This window comes from Symphodus melops, assembly GCF_947650265.1.
Source record: "Symphodus melops genome assembly, chromosome: 16".
Classification (NCBI taxonomy): Eukaryota; Metazoa; Chordata; class Actinopteri; order Labriformes; family Labridae; genus Symphodus; species Symphodus melops.
In genome coordinates this window covers 6,214,162-6,239,149 of record NC_136706.1, presented here as the reverse complement: position 1 = coordinate 6,239,149, position 24,988 = coordinate 6,214,162, and the positions used below count along the sequence as shown (strand labels likewise).

The window sequence follows — 24,988 nt, the reverse complement described above, 5'->3', positions numbered from 1 at the left end:
GGTTTGAAATGTTTTTGATTAGCATGGATAACAGGAGTAAGAGTTCACAGCCAGTGGCATGTCCAGACTTTTTTAATGGGGCAGCCAAAGTGTAGCTGATTTAAACCGGGCTGACAAGGAGCATGTGCACTTGCTACATCACAAACACACACACACCCACCCACACACACTGAGATCTCAACAGGACTAACCATTCGGTCTCCAGTACTCCAGTATATGTGAACATCCACACGTTCATTCCCAAGTCGTCAAATACCATCCGTTTGGCATTTTTGGACATTTTATTGGTTCCAAGACAAAAGTTATTTTCTATAGAGTTTGTTGTTCTAGCATAATGATTTCCACTTTAGAGCAAATATGTGGAGGGTATTATGAATACAAACTTATTACACAACGCCACATAAGAACAATATTCTAAATATAAAGTTAAAACTTGAATCATGGGCCTGAATGACAGCCAACAGATATTATCTTGTGCGTTGAAAGTCAAATGGCCAGGTGTAGGTGTTTGATAAACTGTGATGATAACTTTCAGTTTATCAAAAAACACTGCCTCAATGGTTCGAGCAATTGATACATCATGGTTTACTTGTCAAACACTGCTTAAAGCTAACGTCTCAAATCTGACTGGTAGAGCGCCATTAAAAAATGTAGGCTGATAAGGTCTCACCTGGTAAAGACAATAAGTGTTTAGAGGTGGCCCATTCCACACCTAATCACCTGTTGAGCACACACACCTCAGACACACAAATGCTTTTAGGTGCCAACACAAGAATGTCAACATGACATGGCTTCAGGTTGCAGGACTAACTCGGTTGCTTAGTTTATTCAGGTAGGCTTTCAGTTATTATGCTTGGTATATTAGTTCAGCAGGTTGGTAACATTTGAGATCTGGGTTAATGTTCTTCTCTTCGCCAGACCCAGTTGATTAAAAACCCAAGACACCACAACAACTAAAATTTGACCTGATAATGGAGCTGAATCCAAAGTCACAGAAGTTATTACTAGTCATCCTCAGCAGAAAAATAATCCCTTTTTTCAGATATGCAACATTACATTTTTTAGATAATCAGTTGGGCTTATTTACCTTTAGTCCAGACACTTCTTTGCCTTTAGAGGATTATGACTAAAATCATCACCAATATTTGTTTTTGCAATTTGCAGTTAATGCAATGTGATATTAGTAAGATACATCATAATAAAAATGATATCAGTGCAGAAGAATATTCTTTTATATTTTGCCTAGAAGATGCAACAAAACAACAGAATCTGTCTATTGTGGCCTATTAACATCCTCGTTTGTGTTTCATCTTCTAAAGCAGTTCGCAGACAGCTTCTGTCTGTGCCTGAAGATTTCTAAAACTTCTAAAAAGAATTTCTTTTAAAATCCCCTAAGATGTCCTAACCCTCCAACAACTCCACTTTAATCACCCGCCGAACAGCAGAGATGGTGGAGAGCTTCAAACGTCGTCAAAAATAATGGACAGTAAACTAAACACCACCTATAAGCACTGCCAGCAGGAAAGTCTTTGTGGTTTAACTCAAGGTCCTCCGTCTGTAGCTGAATAACTCCGTCTGTTTGGAAGGCTCATAATCATTGCTTCTTTTCATTATCCTCCACTGCTCCATCTGCTGCTTTGCCATGCGGACAGTCTCCTACAGCCCCAAACATGCTCTGATTTTAACATCACTCATCTTTCAGCTTTCACAGACGTCTATGTTGCTGCCAGCATATGAAACAGTGCTCTCAGTGCAGCATATGACCCTGATTACCAAATACTGTGACCGATGCTACACTGTACATATGTCTGCGGCAGGTTTAGATCCCAATCCAATTTTTCTTCAGGTACCTTGATAAGTTGCAGATATTGATTTCATTATTAGCATCATGTTATAGATTTATGTTTTACATTGAAAAATCTGTACTGGAAGCTGGATCCAAACACAAGAACAAGGGGAAAAAAGAAGAAAATGTGTGGAAAAATCAAAAACGTATCTTATAATAATTGCTATATGTCATGGTATATATGTATTCACACTGATATCACAGTTTGCTCTGTGTAGGCACATTAGTTAGTTACTGACATATTCATATTTATGGTTCTCTGTGTATAGCCATTGTAACTGTGCATATGTTTATGTTGACTGGGCTTTATGATAATGTGCTATATAATGTATCTCTTAATTAGATTCTGAGTTTCAGCTGTGTTGAGTCACATGTAGGTTTATGCATGTCAAGGATGGCAACTCACAAAATCCGCTTTAGCTCGTTAGCTCGAAAGCGTCAGTTCTCAAAGAACCCTTTAAAGGTGAGCTTCGTGATGTGTGTAGCTTGTTTGCTTCTATTAATCTGCCCATGTTTTACTGGCCATGATATCTAGACACAAACGTAATCCTAGTTTACGGAGGCCGTGCAAACAAGTTCTGAACACAACGTTGACGTCAGACCATTGCCTTTCAAGTTTGTATTGAAAATCAAACGGTTGCTTTTCCAGCAGTTTTGACGCAACATAACCGCTAAGTCAACTTTGTATTAAAAGCTATAGGGAGAGTTTATTATGAAGTGTCAAGCTGGCTGGCATGATATGTAAAAATAATCAATGGAATGCAGAAATAATACATTTGCATGTTAAATGTGTGTATGAAATATATATGCTAATTATTTCATGTACTGTATTGGATTGTTTTATACCAAAAAGGCTTATCTTTATATTCATACGTACACTCTGTGTATTCCATATGCATATCTCATTATGTCCTATTATGTCTTGATATTGCAGCAGATGGCGTGTCCATTCATCTTCTATTACTGTAGATTCTATTGAAGTACATTGTGCACTTTCCATGAAATTGTATTTGAAATCTATTCAAATGAGGATTCCCAGAAATGGGCTCTAAAAGTGTAAAAGCAGAACAAAAATGGAAAAATAAAATTCACTGGGACGTTAATGTAAGTCTGATCGGAAGCGAGGAGATGGGACAAGATAAGTGATCCGAGCTGATAAAATCAGATGAGATATCTCATCCCGAGAGGCATTTAGGTGTCGCCTTTATCTCAGTATCTGTGCTATATGTAGTGGTTTCTACTCCTGCAGCCTCAGGTGGCTACATCCAGAGCTGTAATGATGGGGCCGAGGTATCAGTAAAAGAAACGAAAACAAATCAATTTGTTCTAGTCAACCAGCTTGGAAAAAAACCTGTGCTCCCCATAGAACCATAGAAAAAAAAGTAATCTAATATGAATTGGTGTTTTGCCCTTTAATATTTGCATGCACAACAGCAAACACTTACGCATGTTAATTCAAAGCATCCTGACAACACTGAAGTGGTTTAACCTTCGCTGACTGTGGATCTGCCTCCTGCTTCACAGGCCCATTGTCCATGTGTCTCTATTATCCTGCTGGTCACGGTTCCCCGGCTCTGCCCCAGCTCATACGGGAGATATCTGTAGAATAATTCTACCTGTCTGTTCCCATCTCTTTCTCCCTCTTTTCTCTCTCTGCGTCTTCCTCCCCTCCTCCCTCTCTGTATGCATGACCTTTCTGCATTCCTCTCCAGCTGACCGGGGTGTCCTGTCAGCTCTTTCCCTTCTTTTACCCACCTCACACTACCAACAAATCCCCCACTCCCCCCCCCCTTTCCACCTCATGCCCCTCATTTCCGCCCCCTACTGACTGCATCCCCGTATTCCGCCCCCTGGATCACTTTGCTCCCCTCTCTCCTCCCCTCTCCTCCTCTCTCTGTCTCCCTCTTTGCCCTCTGCAGCTGTACATACTCTGCTTTTTAATTAGACCGACTCTCTAAGCTCCTCCTCCCTCTGCCTCCTACTCTCCATCCCCCTCCCTCCCTTTGCTTGCAAGGATACAGGGGGCTTGCATGGCGACACTGAGAGGGGGGTCACGATGGAGAGACGCAGCGAGAAAGGGGGAGAGATGGAAGCGGAAGGAGACGTGGAGAACTGAGAGGAACATCTGAGAGGATAACTGCCTGTTTGCTCACTCTTGTCTTCTTGCTCCCCCTCCTGTCCGCTCACTTCCACCCAAACGCTCAGACAGCTAGGTAGGCACACACAGTGGAGCTCCGAGCAGCTGAGAGATGGATAAAAAGGTTCCCACGTGAAAGGCATGAATCTACAGAAGAAGAGGAGGGTGAGCTAGAGGAACACTCTACCAAAGAGGAAAAACAAAACCAGAAAAAATCAGAGGAGGGAGCAGATGGACTCTGAAAAGAGGAAAGGAAACAGTATAGAGCTGCAGTGACAAGAGAGGTGGAAATAAAAAAGCAAACATAAACGCCAGAGGGATGGAAGAATGGGCTGAAGAGACGTGAAGGAATAGCGGAGAAGAGGAGCAAGCGTTTGTGGGAGGAAGACACAGCACAGAGGGGAAACGGGAAGAGGGGGAGATGTGGTACGTGTGACTCAGTTTTGTTTGCCGATGAAAGATAGTACAGCAATCTCTTCATCAGGCTCCTGCCTATCAGCATTACCAAAACAGTAACAAAGTAAGAAAGATCTGAGCTGAGGACAGATTTGAAAACATCAGTGAAGTGTCTGTTTTGCTCGGTGTTTTGTTTCGTCTCTTTAATTTCTGCTTCAATGTGAAAGGAAAAGAAAGAGAGTGTGTGTCCTTGCATGTTTGCACACACGTGCATGCATTTTGTTTGTGTTTGGCTGATGTTTGTTTTGTGTGTGCGTGAGCGTGTGTGCACTATTCTTACAATGGCGGTGTGTTTGTGTGAGTGTGAAATCGACAGAAATGGGGTCAACTTGTGTGTATGTGTGTACGTGTGCGTGCATGCGTGTGCTTGTGTGTGCGCCATGCATGTGTGTGTGTGTGTGTGTATTTGGATGCTGGGATTTGCTTTACCGCAGGTGTGGGAGTTATTTTCCGAGATTGTGCAGCTTTATGAGAAGCTTTAAAGAGTGAGGAGCTTAGATTGGTGTGTCGGTGATGTAGCTTTGCAGATTCGAGCAGCATGCTTTCATTGCATATTTGTCATGATCTGGACTGTGTGCATCTGTGTGTGTGTGTGTGTGTGTGTGTGTGTGTGTGTGGGAGGGGTAGAGTGTACACAGAAAGTTTGAGAAGGAGGAGGCGGCACTGAGTGAGGGAATTCCATTTGTATGGATCTGTATCGCAGAAAGATTAAATGCATTCTGTTCCTGCTGCATGAGCGTTTCAATCTTAAGAATTGTGGGTTATTTTATAACTGCATTTCAGTAAAACTCACAGGCTTTAACATGACGATTACACGTTAAAAAATTAGATTTTTTTTTCAGTAAAAACACAACTTCTCTTATCTCAGTCAACTTATGTCATCGTAATCATCTCATTCACATGTAATACAAATGTGATTTCACATGCACTGTCACGCATGCATGCACGGCGTTAAATCCACATGCATGCACATGGGCACAGGTGCACATTCGCACACACATTTTTGCTGTGTGAAGAAATGCTGCGCTGTTAATCCTGCCCGCCGTTGCTCGACTCTTTTCCCCTCGTTCTCTCACTCCCTCTGCTCCTCGCTACAGTATATTTCCCTTTTATCTTATCTCATCAACGTGTCTTTTAAGGGGTCAGCTATCCCCACCTCCCTGCTTCCTCTTTTCTATCTACCATTTAATCCTTTTTTCTCGCATCGCTTATAAATCTGTCTCCTCCACTTCCTTTTACCCAACATCAGTTAATGTAGCCTACTTCTGTTAAACTTTAGCAGTCTTTTACTTTTATGCTGAGAATGTCTGTCAGCTGGCTGTGCGTTTGCGTGGACTGACAGCGGACTGGCTTTATAGGTAACACTGATGTACTCTTTGGACATTAGTTTGGACAGGGACGTTGTAGTGCGTCTGCCCAGCAGAGAGGCGCCCCAAGGGACACTGCTCTATATGTACCTTAAAGTAGTCTGCAAATGTGTACTGAACATGCCAGTCAAGCCACCTGTTTTATTTTTCTTCTTATATTTAACCCGGGGACATTTTGGATTATTCAACCTCTCTGAATCCTGTAGCACTGTGAAATAGAGAGACACAAAAGATTGAGCATAAAAGAACTAACCAGCCAGAGAAACCAGACAATTAGGCTGCAGAAGGCGTGCAAGAAAAGAAAAGCAATGTTTACTCTGGCTCTCTTTCAAACATCCCCAAATTTGCTCACAGTTGGCAGAGTATGCTTATCACAATCCATTGGCCTAAATATAGGGATTTCATATTAGGCAGAGGATTTTGGTCAAAAGAGGACAGATGGAACAAATCATTTCTGGCACTCAAACTCTGAAAGTTAGAAATAATCCAGTCATGCTTCAAGGAAACTGGCACAAGCAGGGTGGCCGCATTGGCCTCTTTAGGAACGAGCTGCCCAGTGACACTGATAGCTGACATTCGGGTATGTTTGTGTGACATCGCAATGGATGTTAACCCTTAAATATGTGCATGCTGTACAGCTACAGGAATAAGAGCATTTAGCAAGGTTTAAATGATAAAGATCTGTCTTGCAAAAGAATAGTCCTGAGCATCACAGACGTGACGTAACTGGAAAAGTTACGTTCTGTTAAAAATGTGTTGATTTGGAAGATCCTTGTAGATGTCTGACTGGACTGCACCAATGTTGGTTCAGTTTTCCAAGCTGCTCACTTTTACAACATTTAATGATAAGAGAAATAAATCATTCAGCTAAAACAATCACATTTAACTGCCTGGAACATTTTTAAACCTGCAATAATGTTTTGGTTACTGGGGGACAGCAGAAAAAAGCTTTAAAGTATTGGGACCTTTAAGCTTTTATGGCAAACTTGCCAGCAAACATTGTCCTTTTACACTAACTGTGTAAATAGGCACCTATTAGTATCACTTGATTGAACTTAAGTGTCTGTCAGTTGGACAAATTAAAGCTTTAACCTTCTTTTAGCTCTGTTTTGGTGTCTACACACTACAAAGGTAAAGATTCTGACTTTTCTATGATCTGTGATCACCAGCTAGTGCTCGCTGTTGCTGTCTTTCTAATGTTTCATAAAAAAGTTACAGCAGCAGAAAGCAGGGACAGATGTGTTATCAGGTGTTAAGTTGAAAACATGAAAAAGCAACTTTGCTTGCTGCAAATGCTAGAGAAAAACTAAAATAATGGCTGACCACTAATCATAATGGCTATCACTTGCAAACAGCATAAGTTGACTTCCTTGTAAAAAAAAAAGAAAAAGAAGAGCTAATTGATTTTATTAGTCCTATACATCTTATGGCACCGCCACTCCCATTGCCGCCATGCTGTTTAACAGTTAGACCATTACTTTGTTTTGATAAAAAAAAAATGTAAAAAAGATTCTGGAAGCTTCCAAGCGTTCAGTGTCTAGATACTGATTATTTGATATTTGTGCTGCAGCGACAGTGCCCGGTGAAATATGGCTCGTTGTGACGGCTGACTGTAACCGGCCAAATTGGATGCCAGTTCACAGTCATAAACAAACAAACAGGCATTTACATCTTGCTGCTATTGCACAAGAGTCTGTCAGGAATAACAATGGTTGAATTCATTGTGTTGCCTTGGATGTATAACGAATTAAGGATCATGATTTGATTTGCGTTTGTTTGTGTAATTTAATTTTGCTGAGCAGGACCAGGTTTAGAATTTCATTAGACAGTTACACTTTATTTCCGCTACGCGTGTCAGAGATGAGGGATCTTTTTTTTTATAACCTCTTAATACAACTTGCTTTACTTCCCTTATGCCTTTACTTCCTTCAGACAATTTGTATGCTGTTTATGTTCAAATATTTAAGCCCAAATTTTTCCTCATGGAGCTACATGTGATATTTGCTTCAGCCAGACGATTTTATTACCTTTATTAAAATGAAACTTCCTTTATTGTTGCTTGCAATGCTTCGGTTACCTTATAAAATATTTCTCTACAGGCGCCTCAAAAGGAGAAATCTTTTTTTTTCAATTGCAAAACACTCTCTTGCACTTTGCATTGATTCTGTAAGGTGACTGTGTTGTAAATTCCCCTGACGGAGCACAGGTATAGCTCCTAACCTACCTTTTTTTGCTCTCAGGGCCAATAACTGATCATATATCTTTTCTTAGTTCCTCTCCAGTTCCTCCTTAAATGCCCTGACACGCTGATGCTCCTGATTTACCACTTCACTGAACCCTAACCATGACATTTCCTTTGCTGCCAGGGGTTGTTCCCTCCTGCTTTTTCTCCCTGTTGCCCCCCCACCTCCATCCTCTTCCTCCTACTTATTCACATTCCTACTCCTCTCGGTTTGTTATGTGTCTCATAGCATCTCTAAATATAACCGTGCGTGTCTACCTCCTCTCCTTCCTCTTCCTCTCTCTCTCTCTGCCTCCTCTTCATCTCCGTCCTGTCTGACAAATTCAAGCGTGCCGAGACAATCCGATCTGACATGCCTTTACATAACAATTCAATCCACAGCACCTTCCACCTCTTCAGCACTGTGAGCCCCAAAGGTGTGTTATTGGCATGGATGCAATTCTTAGCATCCCTGAAAGACTGAATATTATTAGATCCATGCAAACAGAATCTCTGCCTCTTTTGTTTTGAAATTTGCATCAGATATCTTTCTCCTAGTCAGCACGGCTCAGCACAGTGAGATCAGATTTGACCTTAGCGTTATCATCCCATGCACACATATGCATAGGTATTAAACCACACACACAGAAAAGAGGATATTCACAGCAAAGCCTTCCCCGAGAGGTAGGCAGCACACAAGAAGGCTGTAGTAAATCTTAAATAATAACCGCAAAGAGTTATGACCCTTGCTGGCATTATGCCGTTGCACACCTTCGTCCTCCTGCCTGGTGATTTATCTCTTGTCTGCCAATAAAGCTCAACATGAAAATGTCACATGTGGAAAAGAGCTGGCCTCAGCGGCAGGAGTGAGCCCATGAAGTATTAAGAGGGTCTGGATTCATTAAAGTGTCAGTGTAAATTTTGACCCGGGGGTAGTTTGCAGATCGAGAGGGACTAACTGTGGTGGTGTGGGACCGAATGAGGCAGAGGGAAAGATTGTGTTGTTTAAGCGAGAAAGAGACATACGAGTGACAATGGGGAAATTCAAACTAGAGAAGGTAGAATAGAGGAGGATGACATCCCTGTTGGAGTAGAAAGGATAGTAGACCTGCGAAGGTTGGCTACAACTCTGGGAGGATCTATCGGGATGAATATTAAATGTAAAGTGCTTTTCATAAAGAATAGGTAAAAAGATGGAGTACATATGGGATTTAAGGAAATAAACTGGGGATGGAAATATGATTTAATCCAGGAAGAATCATGAAAAAAAGTCGTATACAGGTAGAAGTATTTCTATATACCAGTATCATATTGGCTTTTGATGCACCAATGTGATGATATAAAAAAGATGTTTTCTGTAATTGTGCACACAAACCCCCAAAGTATCGGCGCAGCTTTTTAAAAGGCTGTTTTCAAGTTAATCAGGAAGGCAAACAATTTTGTCAGAGCATCTCTATTAATGCTGTAAGGCCTGTAATATTTCATAAATAGATTATCGTCTTTGTTATTTAAGCCTCTATGGTACAGGATTCAGGCTTCCTAGAGTACTTTAACCCAAAGTGGTTGTGTCTTCTGCATGAATTAAGTAGCTCATCTGTATACGCTGCCGTGATGAGAAAATAACATGAATAGGAATCTTGTGGTTTGTTTCTAAATCCATTTATATATCCAAGGATGCTTGCTTGATATTTCCCCTCGAGGCCCATGTCTAGTGTAACTTTAATCATAATTTAAGCTAATAACCATGTTTTTAAAGGTCTTGACAGCGGGGGTGTGGTTGTGACAAAGATCCTCCTCTTCAGCGCCGGAGAAAGAAAGAGAGGAAAACAGAGGACATAAATAAAAGTGGCAGCCCCTCGGGTATCTCTCTCCCTAAATAACCTGGGAGCTGTGAAGGAGTCACTAATTATCCCTCCCACAACAGAGATGAGAACGGAGTAACGGCCAGTCACACTCGCGCACAAAATTAGCAAGGGCCTGTCAGTGTCAGGGGCAATCACAAAGAGATAACAAGGCACAGATCCATAGATCGTGTACGACAAACGCCAGCACCACGCTTGACTGCCAGTGGCCCAGACAGAAAATGGAAGTGATAAATATATACATGTATCAAGGCCATAGATCGTCAAAAATAGGCAGCAGAATCAGACTGACGAGAATGTACTACTAAACACAGTGAGACAGACAGATTGTCACACAGTGACCAGATGAATCAGAAAGAATGTCACTGTGGCAGATTATCAAGGACTGATAAAAGGGCCAAAGACTGTTATACATGAAGAAAAAAAGAAAATCTTTAAGACACAGTCATATTATGCCCCGATAGGCAGTAAAAAAATACTAAATCACACCAGTACTGCTGCTGCGACTTTTAATTGTGCAAACATACACAATATATTAAATTAACAAAAGGAATCGGGGAATGGAATATCAAATACAAGTACATTCAGCTGACATGAAAAAGCCTTAATTACAATCTCTTTCACTTGTGATGTGTGACTATATTTTCATCGTTGATGATATACTGTTTCTCTTCTGCCAACTACATCCTTTCATCACTTTTTTTAAAATTGACATCTTTTCCCCCCCATTCTTTGGTGACCTCACTGTCATGCATTTTTTAAAATGACATATCTTTTTCATTATCCTTGAGAAAAAAACGCATTGTGTTTCAATCCAAATGCAATAATGTGAAAAAATTACAGTCTCTTACTGCTTTCCTTTTTTCTCTTTTCCTACTCTCTTTAGGAGCTCAAGCTGTCTTCAGCCTTGAGAGAGTGAGTCATTGATAAGCGAAAGAAACGAAGAAAGTGATTAAACCAAGAGAAAGGAACAACAAAAAATGGTGGAACATATAGGCCATTATGTGTAAGTTTGCAAGACTGTCCCATTCTTTGGCCTTCCAATATACTGAATGCTCAGGGGACAAAGTAGGAGTAGAGGGACGGACCACCAAGTAGAAGAGCCAAAGTGATGGACACAGAAAGGATGGACAGACTGTATGACCTTCCTCCATGCGTATTTGTTGGAAACATCTCCAGCCTCAACAAGAGTTTCTCTCCATGGAAATTTAAAGAGAAAATGGAATAAGAAGTAAAAGACATGGACATTATGGACATTTTTCACATGGTTGTTTAAAAGAATATCTGATGCTGCACATATTTATTTTTCTATGAAAGTATGAGTAAAAAGAGAACCATAAAGTTCTTTGGGTAAGCATTTATTGCCATGATCTATTCTTAATTTTTAATGGCTGTGCTTAATACTACTACACTTTGAACTGTGAATCTGGTATCACAACCTTTCTTGAGGACAGTCTTAGTTACAAGGAAGTCCTTGGTGTCTAAATTTGAAAAAACCTGAGCAGCTGCACACAAGAAACGGCAACATATGTCCTGTGATGAAACTGGGACTCAGTCACGCAATTGAAGATTTATAATGGATATCTAGTGAAAGGAGATCACTGTCTTTGTTGATGCACTGACACAACTAAGCCTTTACAACATCAAACTGCCTGCAGAGCCTGTGGATGTTGGGGGAGCAAGAGCAACAAGAGCAATGGTGAGCAAAGAGCCAAACCACGTGCTCACAGGCCAATCCAACGGCAAGAGCACTTTGGCAGACAAGTTGCCCGGGACAATGACTGTGCGTTCTGTGTTGCTTAATAGAGACTCCCCAGACATTGAAAGCCGCCTAAAGCGGCGTCGCAACCGCACCCACCAGGTCCGCTTTAAAGACCTGGAGGATGGCAGCAGCAGCAGTGGCAACAGTGGAACAGGAGAAAACAATAGCCATCAGAGGGTTGCCACAGATTGTGACAGCCCGCATCCTCTTCGCAAACACAGCAGCAGGGCCCCGACACCATGGGCAGACAGGGATGGGCCAAGGACTGATAGTCTACCTGGCCAAACTTCTGTGGTGGGAGCTGTACGTGGGGATATGGCAAGTACCATAGAGGTGGTGGCAGCCTTCTTAGCCAGGGCTCCTCCTCATCCATTGACACCAGGTCCTACGCGTCGATGCTGGGCACCACCTCAGAGTAACTCCCTAACCTTGCCTATGACACGCAAGCCCAGTACGAGCACCAGCACAGCCATCCAGACCTCCCCATGCCTGACAAAAAACCAGTCAATCTCTTCCACACACAGACGTAGTCACAGTCTTGGGGACTCAGTGGGCGTGGATGGTGATGATGAACATGACTCTCAAGATGAGTACCTTACGCACAACCATGTGTCTTTGCCAGGGTCAAAGGATATGAATGGTCCTTCTGTTACAGAGGATGGAATAGTTGTGGAACGGCGGTCTAAATCTTGCAGGACAGATATGAAGTCAGCTGTCAGTTTAGTAAAAAATTCGAGGCACAGCTGTCCACCGTCAGTCCTACATAACACTGAGCCATGCCACTGTTCCACTGTGACCTGTCGTGATGGTCCCAAGCGCCAGGGAAGCAGCACTCCTTCAGCAATTAGGCGAAGAAAGCGGCTGAATAGGACAACAAGTGATCCTGGAAAGGAAGTAAACTTCTGCACCACCCTCACTCAGACTGAAAGCCCCGGTCCATCCCCCAAACCCTCAAATACCAAACTCTGTACCACCCAAGTTCAAACTGAGAGCACTTCCCCATCTCTTAATTCAAAGTATTGCTTGACTCAAAGTCAGACTGAGAGTAAACAAAAGTCTTCACTGCTGAATGACAAACAATGCACAACAACTCAAAATCAAGTCACTGATTCTTGCTCAACCCTACCTCCAAACACTGAACAGTGCACGACTCAGAAACAAACTGACTCACCCTGTCATCTTTCCCCAATTCATCAATCTTGCACTACCCAGACACAAACTTGCAGTCCCTGTGCTTCCCCACCTCTGACAGTATCGCCCTGCTCAATGCAAGACCAATCTGAAACTCCTGCAATCCCAACAGCAACTCAAGACCCTCCCACAACCCAAATAACTACTGTGCCTTACTCTACCTCCCCTCCAAATACAAATGCAACCACACAGAGCCCTGAACATTGCGTTAAGCCAATTTGCTCCTCTCCATCTAAGCCAGCTTGCACCACCCCTCCCCCACTAATAGATTTACCCATCCCTTGCTCGACTCCTGCAACCACCGTTATCCAACCTCCAATTCCCTATTATACTGTTGTGTCACCACCAACAACCCCAAGCACAGCTATGGTCTGTGCCACTCCTTCTATAACTGCAACACTACATCCCAGCCCAAATTGTACCTCCCCGATACCAAATGTAGAATCATTACCTCCCCAAATTTGTTTGAACCCAACCCAAACACTAACCCCCAATGTGACCGCCTTTGACCCTGCCAGTAATAAAACAACTGCCCCAAACATGACATATCAACCACCAAACAATGCAACCAACATGACACCTTCTTTAAACCCAACACCCAGTACATTTGTAACTCAAACTGCTATGTCTTGCACCTCCATATCATATTATTCCTCCACACATCCAGTCGGCCCCAATGCCCCTCAGTTAAATTCTACTGCACCTACTTATGCTACACTCATACAGACTGTATCTCACTGCAATATCCCATGTAAAGCTTTGCAAAATACGTCTGCTGCCAACACAGGAATAACCCCCTACTCCTCCCCAGTCCCTAAATTAAAATCTTGCACTTCTCCGCCTCCTCTTGTGAAAACATATGTGTCCACTCTTCCACTTGCACAACAATGTGCAACACCAACTAAAGCTGTTCCTCTGTATTCCTCCACATTTCGTGCTGCGCCACCATACACCCCCCCCTCTCAGGCCTCCTTTAACGCTCAGGATAAGAGGGGCATTCGACTTCCACCTCCTCCTCCACCACCTCCACCTTACACACCACGCAAAAAGGGAAACGATACACCAGGTCCTGCAATCCGTACACCCATGCTCAGGGCAGACAACAAGGCTAGCAAGAAAGATAAAGAAGAGGATAAGGAGAAAAAGGAAGATAGAAAATGTACAGACTCGCCCAAACTCTGTCAGAGAGCCAGCTCTTTGAAGCACAGAGCTCAAACTCCGCCAGTTGCTGTGATGAAGGCAGAGAAGCAGTCCTCCTCCTCCTCCTCTTCCTCTCCTGCCAAGGCCTGTTTTAAGCCCAGCTGTCTCAGCTCAGCCCAGGCTCAGCTTGGGGCACTACATAAAATGCTCTGCTCAGGAGCCAATGCCCGGCCCCACACCCCCAACAGTCAACACCCTCTCCCTCCAAACCAGCAGGGTTGCTCTGGGGCTGGGCGCTGCTCTGCTTCTGGGGAGCGACCTACAGCTGGACCCCTGACTGCCACCCAAGCTGACACACTAAGACAGGTCCAGGAAATTCTGGGAGGGTTGGTGGCTGGGGCCAGGTGTAAACTGGACCCAGCAAGGGTGACAGAAAAGCTCTTAGGTCCCAATGGACCCCTACATGATATTCGTAGCCTGCAGAACCAACTCCACAGTCTGGAGGGGGTCCTGGAGACCAGCCAGAATACCATTAAGGTTTTGCTAGATGTCATTCAAGACCTTGAGAAGAAGGAAGCCGAAAGGGACGGGTGAGAAAATATTTTATTTTTCCACAGTATACATGTTTTAGAATGAAAAGGTAAGGTTTTGCCAAACCACTTCACTATCTATATGAATCAACTATGGTTAAAGCCCAATAAGACCTGGAGGAGTCATAATACAATACATATTCAGTTGCATGGAAGCATGCTGTATTGGTATAGGATTATCAGTAAACGGTATAATGAAGGCCAGCCAATAGACAAAGTGAGTTTGTCTATGCAGAGAGCTGTAAAACTACTGTGAAGGAGTTGAATAGTTGAAAAGATTACCTCTGTTTTTGCAAAATAATAAAAGATCACTTTACAGCTGCCATGATGAGTTTTCAGAGATGTTCTGTCCTGTTTCAGAGTATTGTTAAGTGTTCCTGGATGGTTTTGCACATGATTGGCTTGCAATCCTGGATGTACATTTAAAATAAACCTTCCTGTGTTTCAATGTTAAACCAGTTTCTGAAAAAAACAACAACAACAGAGCCACAAGCAAGACAGGTAGATAAGCAGAGACCTTAAAGTGAATGTTAATGTCTAGAGTAAGTGGCCACTGTTTTATTCATAAACATTTAAGTTCTTAAGAGAGAATCTCCACACATGAAAACGTGAATTTACCTTTGTACTAAAAGTTGTTCTTTCTTCTTCTGGAATGAACGACACAGGTTGGTTGTCCTAGGCTCATTATTCTTCACAAAGGGGAATATCCACAGCAGCTGTAATAACCTTTCTGCATCATGTGTTGTGAATATTAAAGAAAGATGGCTGTTGTGTCTGAGCTTTGTTATCATGTAGCTCCCCTATTTATAGCAAATCCCAATTGTAAACACTTTGGCAACAAAGCTGTGTGGACAGAACAAAAAGTCAATTTTGGTGCATGAGAAGGCAATAGAAACAAAAGTGGCTAAATCTGAAAATGAAACACCAGATTGACATTGGAGACAGAAGGCAGGGCCAGCGTCTGTCGCCATTTTTAAAAGTCTCTTGTCAGTCATGTAACTCAGTCCCAACTCTCGATATGCTGAAGAATTCATGTCATGACAGACAACAGGGAGCACTTTAGGAGCCTGCTTTCACCCATTTTGCAGCCGCTCTTTTCACTCATGCATGTGCAGGCACAGATAAGAATCAGCATTGGCTGTCATCATGTTGGTGGTTTCAGATGCCTCTCAGTAAATCCTTTACCATTTTTGTCAAGTCTTTAATTAATCTGCTTCCTACATTGTAAGCTGCTTAGTAATTTCTCCCGCCTTATCACACCAAAATTGGAACAGATAGACATGGGTAGATGTGTGTCTATAAATCCATGGAAAGGCTTGACTGATATCTGAGCAGCATAATCCCAATCATACTGTTAAGGCTAATGCTAACGCCAGTCATTTGAACATGTATCGCCTCCTGTCTCAGAGGTGCTATATCTTGTGTGTTCCTGTACAAGAATTCAGTGACAGGGCCAAATATAATGCATGCAGACTTGACTTTTACCTCATAAGCATTATTTTATGCCTGGAGTGATGTAGTGACTCATGTTTTACGTAACCGCCGGAGCCCATTTGAAGGGGGTATCGTTCATTAAAAAATGATCAGTGGTGATTTCAGAGAAGAGATTGCTTTATTTGCAGGGATGTGAAAATTTGGTCCAACCATAAGCTGAATATGTCTCCCACAAGCACACACATACATAAAAATCACTCTTTTACCCCTGATATGTCATCTATATGCTTTTCCACAGAAGACATTTATACAGAACCGGACAGGACATTGAGAACTGTGGGACCTGCAGAGACTGCGCCTGCATCATCTACAGGTATGGATGTGTGAATATCTATATATTTGTCATTTGTTTTACATGTTAGCACTGGGAGCAGTGCGTGTCTTGGTGCACAGTTATGTGCATCATGCTGTCATTTTGAATCACATCACTTTTGGGAGGGAGTTAAGTTTTACGGCTTGGTAGGATTTGTCGTTCTGCTCAGTTTGACAGCACAGCCGGATGCAGCACGATGTGTGTGGCCACGTAGTGCACAAACACTGCTGCAGGTTTGATGCATGAGCAGCAGTTATGAGAGATTTGTATAGACTTATGACACACACTGTCATGCAGACTCTCACAGATTTAATGATGCATACAAAAACACAGACTTAAGTTGTGCAACCGTGTTTCCACCTTCCACCCTCCTCTAATCAAATTTTTTACACTCATCTTTCTCAAATACACACAGATGCAAAGATTATCAAATACCTACACTTACACACAGACGCACTCAGTGTCAAATACACGTGTACACACACACACACTTACACACATACACAAACACACACTCTCAGAGTTACTGAAAATCATTTTGCTCTGAGATTTGAATTGAAATCAGTTAATTAACAAACAGGATTTCACACATTACAGGAGGGTGAAGGAAGGCAAAATGAAAAATGTGGATTCTTATGAAATTGAAATCCCTGTCTCTTCCTCATATTTGTTAAAATTGCAAAATAATCTATTAGGGTTAATAGTCTAAAAAAATGTGTGGTGGAAAATGAGAAGTGTGCTTCCCTGTTCAAATGCATGCTGGCTTTTATTAAATGTTTTCTTATTAAGGCGTTTTGAGAACCTTGCATAGAATAAAAAAAACAAAAAACTTTTATAAATCATTTAAGTTCGTATAGTTCATGATAGTTCTGGCTATAATAGCAGTGGGACTCTTTTTAAACACAAATCTTATCAATATATTTAATTATTAATTCTAACCAATACGTTACATATATAATAAACCTCAGTTATGTACAAATTCCTCATATAGTAATTGTGATTTCTTTTCACTCAAATCCTTTACTTCCAAAAAAAATCGGTTATGGGCCATTATAGCGGCTCTGTCATGGCAGGCGCCAAACCAAGATACGTCCCATTACAGCTATACAATACAGATTTTGTCTGGATTTAATGTATTTGAATGTATAGGTTTTGTGAATTTTTTATATTTATCTGTAGTTAAATTAGCAAAATAAAATCACATTTGAATAATATTTTCAACCATTAACTACAAAAATGATTACGGGGTGCTGGCGGACAATAACTACACATATTTTCATTCAGACATTACAACAGAATAAGAATACAATGTGATCAATATGAGCAAAATGACCTTCTTGTGTGAATCAACAAATACAAGTAGCCAGTGTGATAACAAGAATCAAATTCAAGTATAACACAATCCACTCTGGGCTGTTACAATCACTAGGTTGGAGCAGCATTTTTGTAAGATAATTATTGATCTTGTTGATGGTCTCAGAAGGTTTTGTGTCAAACGTGACACAAATTGAAAAATGGGTTAAGGTAGAACTCTGATTATTAAAACCTTTGTGTAAACACCTCTGAGTGGTAATGTTTGTCAAACAGTGTCATAAATCTGAGAAAGCATGAATCAATTAAGAGGCCAACTTTCATCATCAATCATTTTAATTGTGGACTGGAGCTGTGAAATGTTTGTGCGCCTGTGTTGTTGTGCCGTCGACGGATTGCTTTCAGTGATTTGATTGTGCGTACTCACCTACTCACTCATTTATTATTTACCACTGCGTAGCACTAATAAGGTGTCTCCTGCAGCTAAAACACAGCCCCAACATGAACCTCATCATGAAACAAATGATATTACTGCTGAGGTCGAATTACTGAACACCACAGAAAGATCCCGTCAAACTATTATCTTAATCTAGTCACCAACGGTAAAAATATTTAAACTGTGTATGCAAACCTCTTCAATCGAGAAGAAGAGAGACAGTGGCTGAGGAGGAAAAGGAAGACGGTTGAGGATTAGAGAGAAAAAGATCTGTGAGAAGAGATCTGAGGTTTTGAAATATAACAAGAGAGGGAGCAGAAGCCCATAAAGAAAATGATTCATTCGAAATGTAATCACGGCTTCATCTTGAAAGACTTAATATTTCAGTGAGGGTTACAGCTCAGGAAGACACAGTGAATCCTCATTTAAATTTAAAATTACTGTGACAGAAAGCGACAGTTTTGGAATATTTAACTATATCATTACTGCATGTTTATTTCTTTAAGTGGCTGTACTGTAATAAAACACTTAATATTATGCTCTACTTCTCCGGTCTACCTCTCAAGGTTGGACGAGCACTTATCACTCAATCGACCTGTCAGAGCGACATGCTTCTTTCATGTGCGACAAGAGGATTTTCCCGCTTTGAAAAGGGAGGAGATTTTCTTTTCTTGGCGGCTCAAGTTGAGCCGAGTCTAAAATGAGAAATTGGCAGCAATAGAGAAAAAGGTGTTGAAGGAGGGGGAAAAAATGAATACACACAAAGAGAAGCCTGGAAAGGGGTGAGTGATGGAAAAGCCATGATATCTGTCAGGACAGATTCCATCAATTAAAAAAAAGCCTCTTGAAGAAGTCTTAGCCCTCAAAGGAAAGCAGAGCTCAGCAAACTACTACGCTATCAATCTGGCTGACAGCTTAAACAGGAACGGAAAAAAAGTTAATGATTTCCAAATGGGGGGCAAAAAACCATTGAAAAAAAGAGAATGGAGTTGATATAACATTACAATTTTATTTCAAAGCTGACATAACCAATTATATTATTATGAAAATAGATGTTTCTGATATGTGAAAGAAATCACTACAACAGCACATAGATGTTTTGATCAGATTATAGTTTCCCCTTAGTTCAACACTTTTAGCCTGCTTTGGCAACTTAAGGACCCGTTGGCCATTGTCAGACACTGATAGAGTATATATCCTCTGGGAATGATGGATAACTTCATGGTAAACCTGGTGCAGCTACAGACACAAGTAAAAAGTAGTTTACATTCGTAAACGACTCGTAAAAAACATTTTTTTATGAAAACTTCTGTTTAATTTACTCAATTCTACAGTTGCATTTACGAAGAACCAACTCAGTCGACTGACAAAACATAAGAGACATATTTCCTGAAGATCTTGATGGACACCAAAACAGAGCTAAAAGGAGTGATTGTTTGAATTGTATTTGTAAATTGGCAATTAAAGATGTCAAAGGGGCTGAAAGTTTGAAATTTCAAAATTCCAGGGGGCGCTATGGAGCTATCTGGCTAAATTCATCATCTTTTTTTTTTTTTTTTGACCAAATTTCATGCATGCCCATTAGCTCTCCAACATGGTGATTATGTTCAACCAAGGAGGAATTAAAAAAAAGAAGATAATTTCTTGCCAGGGGAATTGAGATATGTAGCTGTCTCATGCTAGCTGGTGTCCGTTTTGAGTGCTGCCCCCAGGTGGCCAAAACAGTTTCCTACAAAAGAACATATGACAAAATACTACAATGGCTAAAATATCTTACATTGTGAACATTTTCTTCTCAACCAGGATGCATATGTGAGCGCTTAATTTAGCTTTTAAAGGCTTTGACGCTACAAAAAAAAAAAAAAATGCATGATGCATGTACAGCAGTGGTATGTTAACTGCATGTTGATTCTGGGATGTGCTTGTTTGACTGTAAGACAGTTAATTACTGTGTGAAGTTGAGATTCTTTTTGCTAATGACAAACGGGATGTATGGTAAAAAGTAAAAAGGTCTAACAAGGAGGCCTTGTGCTTAATCCCTGTGGAGTGTGGGAAGACGGCAGCCTAATCAGATCTGCACTGTGGTGTTTTATCTTCGCTTCGGCTTTGTCTATTGCTCGATCACGCATTTCACTTCACTTGAGGAGCTTGATGGGAGATGGATTAATGACTCTTTGGACCGCACGTTTTTCAGCTAAACTATGGGTCCACTAAGAGTTTCTTTTTTTCCCAAACACAATCCGTCATCGCCTTCACTGAGCAGCAGATAATTGAGAAAAAAAAAGAAGCTTGCTGAGGAAGCAGTCTCTCTTTCCTGCCGGGGATGCCAGTCAATCTGTATTGCGGCCTCGATTCACACTCGCATTGTTCTCACTCTCATTTACAGCCTGTGCTGCCTCTTTAAAGTTTCCTGTTTGTCAATGAATGCCTCTTCACATCTGTGATATGCATATGCATGCCATGCGTGGTGATTGTGGTGGTAGGGCGGTGGATTACTCGACTGAGACTCGTAGGACGAAGTCTGCAGACGGATCCATTAAGAGGGCTTTGAGACGAACATTTTGTGACAGCGCCTACAGTAACAACTCATCACCACACACCCATCATGAATCAGCGCTTCCTGACGCACATCTCCACTGACACGACAATGCATGACAGGGCTGGAAACTTGCACGCTGTCCTGCGATTGCGATAGACTAGAGAGTCAGTTGGTGGAGAAAAAGAGAGTCCAGGCACAGGGGAGGGACATTTTGGATGACTCTTCATGCATATCAATAGCTCCAACTTTTTATTTTCTCTCTTGCCGTGTATCCCTCAATGACTCGTACCTCTTCCTCTCTCTTTGCCTAACCCTGGTGTGCAGTGAAATATTCATCTGAATTAAAAATTCATCACAGCGGCTTTAAAAGATTTTAAAAAGTAATAATAGTGTTAAAAGAGACCTGGAGACATGGCTCCTTTGGCTCGGTGCTGTAGAAGGATGACTGCCAGACACGTTTGTCCCCTATGATGGAACAGTAGTGGATGTCTTGGATTGTTAAGCAGGCTGGAATATGTAGCCCCACTAGCTTGTGGAGAAATAACATAAACCCATTTTTTGTGCTGCAGAGTTAATGGAATTCTTATCTTAAAGAACAAATCTTTCAATAAGTCAATCTCTCATTTATTGTATTTTTTTTTTATTGGAAAAACATTCCCATAAAAGGTATCTCATGACTGTTTTTAGTATGACTGACTGACCAAGCACTTGGCAGCAGAAACTTTTTTGAAAGCGGCAGAAACCTCAAACAGAAACAGATCATTGGTGAACCGCCGTCTGCCATGGCCAGAAGGGCCAAGCAGCAGACAATCTGCTAAAAAGATCCACAGAAACCAACGAGACATGGGTGCACAAAAACTGGGACACAGATATATAGTCTGTGACAGGCAATCATTGAATGTACATTTGTAGATAGAAATGGAGGAGGAAGACAGGTGATTGATACATCAAATCTCTGATCTCAAGTCTAAGCCTATAGCAGCATATTATTAATTATTTGCACCCAAAATGACATCATGGTATAGTAGGTGGGTCTTGGAGGCTTCTGCCTCCCATACTACTTTCAGAGACTTGAGGCACCAAAAGCAGGTAATGTTTTAAAGTGGTGGACATCGTGAGTTCTAATAATTGATGTTGCCAGGCCATTAAAACCTTTTTAGGTGAGATGACAGAAAGAATAGGGTACTGTATGTGTCTTTGTTGCCAGTCATGCAGTGTTAGGCGCTGTGGGCTGTGGTGCATGGAGGCCTCATTCATGTCCTCCTGCCTTCTATAATGTGCTTTAGTCTCCAGAGTGCTACTTCTCAGCTTGGGCTCACGTTTCCTTTCACTGGCTTTGATTCACTTTCTCATGTGGCCCAGAAGGAGCATAGCAGTCCAATTGAAATACTCTCCACACGCGTCCAACACTGGCCCATAGCTGCTGACAGCTTCTTATTGTCCTGGTTTTTATCCAGAGGAACATGGTGCTCTGCCGACATCAGAAAGAGGCGCCTTTTCCAGTAGATTGCTTGTGTCACTTCCTCCCCTCTCTCCCTACATTTCCCCTTTTTTCTGCGAATTGAATATAAATACATTTCACACCTAAATGGGGATGAGGAGAAGTGGTGCAAACTCACAGCAGGGGAGAGGGGTGAGAGGAGAGCAGCATCAGAGAGGAGGTGAGTGGGAAAGATTGCCCAGGCGGAGACTTACAGCTTTGCTTTGCTTTCCACAGTCGAAAGAAGCAGAACCGGAGGTGTTTCTGTACAGTTTATTCCGGGAAACCAAAATCCGCACTATACATAGAGAGAGCAAATGAGCAGAAACTTGTCCAAAATAAACCTGAGCCCCAGTGTGCGCACATTTAGCTGAGCTTCTCTGAACACACAGTGATGTGTGAGCAAATTATGGATGAACTTCTCATGTTCACGGTCACAAAGATATTTCTGAACCTGTATTCAGCCCCCAGCTGTTCATTAAACATTGACAGTCCTCTGCTATTATCATAACAGGGAGTGAAAAGACCTGACTGAATAGAATATAAAATGAATTCCCAGGAAAAAAATAGACTTTAAGAGATAGGGGGAACGGGAAAGTGCATCTTTGTTTGAAGAAGCAACAAAGTCAAAGTGTCAGAAAGAAGAAACCGAGCAGAGGATATGTAACAATGTCAGAAAGGAAAAGGTTTTTTGTGCAGTGACACAATATGAATTTTGAAAGCAACATTGAAAAACCAAATCACACATCCCAGTTTCCATAGATATGAAGCTAATATTGAATGTTTTTGCACTTCACAATATATATCTAGTTCTGAACTGTCTTGTCAGTGGAAACATGAGTTTTTCGGATATTTCAGTTTTATGGAGCGAGTCATACTGTCATGTATGAGTGTCTGTCAAATAACATAACTGCTGCATTATGTATCAGTGTTTTGCTCCGAAGCAAACACATTTCTTCACGGTGTAATCCAGGTGTCTTTAGGTTTCACTCAAACTGTCTTTCATTTGCTCCCATTTCTTTAAATGACCTGCCCTACACAGGACAATAAAGCAAACGTAGTGATAAAAAGACAAGAAAAGCCTTCATAACCTTAGTCTATGTAAAGTATCATAAGAAGACGCAGAACAGAAAGAAAATGAACAGATTTCATGGGGGAGAAATGTTGGGTGTGCTTTAAGGAGAAAAAAAAGGCAGCTGTCCTAATCACTAATCGGAAACTAGCTGGCTTACCAATCAATCAATAATGCACCGATCGAGCCCTGAGGTTAAGTCCCTTCAGCTAAGCAACACCAGCAACATCTTCTGACTGCAGAGTTTGGCTTTGCATCTTGCGGATATTTTAAATGGCTAAGGTTGTCCATATCTGACAGGGAATTGATCCAAACACAACAGTTTTACTACCTGGACATTGATCTTTGAATAAAAGCAGATAGAGAGGGGAACACTGAGATGCCATTGAAAAAAAAGATGGAACAACAAAAATAATAGCTGGTGTACTGTAGATTCAGTTTAACTGGATATGAGAGGTTTTGGTTTCTCTGAAGAAAGATTTGTCAGATTCTTGAGTCTGACCTTTTGCTAACAACCCTGTCAGAGCCTTCAGACCTGTGTGTGTGCGTGAGTGCGTGTGCACATGCGCACTACTTCCCCGTGGATGAGGCTGATAATGGAGAACTGGTGTGTGTGTGAAATGTGTAAAGGGCAGGGCAGGCAGTTCTTCTGCAGTAATCCATCTTTACTTCAGGGCTGAGCCAAAGAGCAACAGGCAGCTCACAGGGGAGACGGAGAAAATACACTGTAGGCATCACTCTCATTCATATTGAACTACACAGAGGTAATGTTGAGCCAGCAGGGAAAGAGATTTTCACAGTAAGGAAACAAGAAAACAGAACTGAAAAGTATTATTTCTTCCATTTGTTTGTTTGTTTGTGTTGCTGTGCATACACGTGAAAAATCGCATTTGTCTCAGCTTATTCAAGGAAGATGTGAAACTGTCCCTACCAGTGTGTATCTATCCACTTACATGTTTGTTTGTGTGAAGAAATGACAGATGTAGGTGCTGGGTATGTGAAACAGACGGACTGCGAGAGACACAAGAAAAGAAGAAGGGAGATTGAGGACCCTTGTTCACGCCGTTTGGCAATAATCACAGAGCCCAAACTTGTGCCAACAGCGAGGGCCAGATGGTGCCCATCACCAATATGCCACATCTTTGGAACAGGGAGGAGAGAGGAAGATCAGGAGTGGCATGTGGAACTGGGAAGCATTGCGCAATGTGGATGATGTGTCATATAAATACAAATGACACTACAATCACACTCACAGCAAAATTAGCTCCCTCAAGCTCTGGCACCACACTCGTGTTAATATTAAAAGTCATCGATGTATGAGCTAAAAAATTTTGAATGTGAATCCTATTTTTGACCAAGTATATTCTAAAAATTGTTTTAATGGAAACTGACTTTTAATTGTGTTGGCAACAGTAACTATTTCTATGAATAGTGTTTTTTAAATCATTCGCTGTAATGCTTTATAGATCGTTGGGAGGATTTCGTTGTTCAGGGTTGCCAAAAATCTGCCTTGCTCCAGCATAACAGTGGGCAAATGCTCAAAAGGAATTTCCTCAAACAAATCTGTCATTCGATTTTGTCACACCCTTGATGTTTATTAGGTTTCTGTTTCTGATAATCTTTCTCCGTTTATGCATCTCTAAAACGTAAAAACCAAACAAAGGATAAGTGAATAACTAAATGCAGTTCCAATGTTATTGAAATACTTTATTCTTTCTTTAAAAACATTACTAAAATGATGTTAATCTGCTCCTTATTTTCTTCATCTATA

At 41.5% G+C, this 24,988-nt stretch overlaps 1 protein-coding gene across 3 annotated transcripts in view; it reads left to right on the top strand.

Annotated features, from left to right (window-relative positions):
• The window catches only part of LOC306836655 (uncharacterized protein), an 82,978-nt gene that overhangs the window by 44,653 nt on the left and 13,337 nt on the right, over positions 1-24,988 (top strand). Inside the window, exons 1-3 of one of the 3 annotated variants that reach the window (XM_079363842.1) lie at positions 3,761-4,409; positions 10,776-14,572; positions 16,305-16,379. In XM_079363842.1, the coding sequence (XP_079219968.1) occupies positions 11,586-14,572; positions 16,305-16,379 (3,062 nt within the window). In that variant the 5' untranslated portion in view covers positions 3,761-4,409; positions 10,776-11,585. Of the gene's footprint in view, positions 1-3,760; positions 4,410-10,775; positions 14,573-16,304; positions 16,380-24,988 lie in introns of those variants that run through there. The other 2 variants (XM_079363843.1, XM_079363841.1) reach the window with 2 other exon arrangements.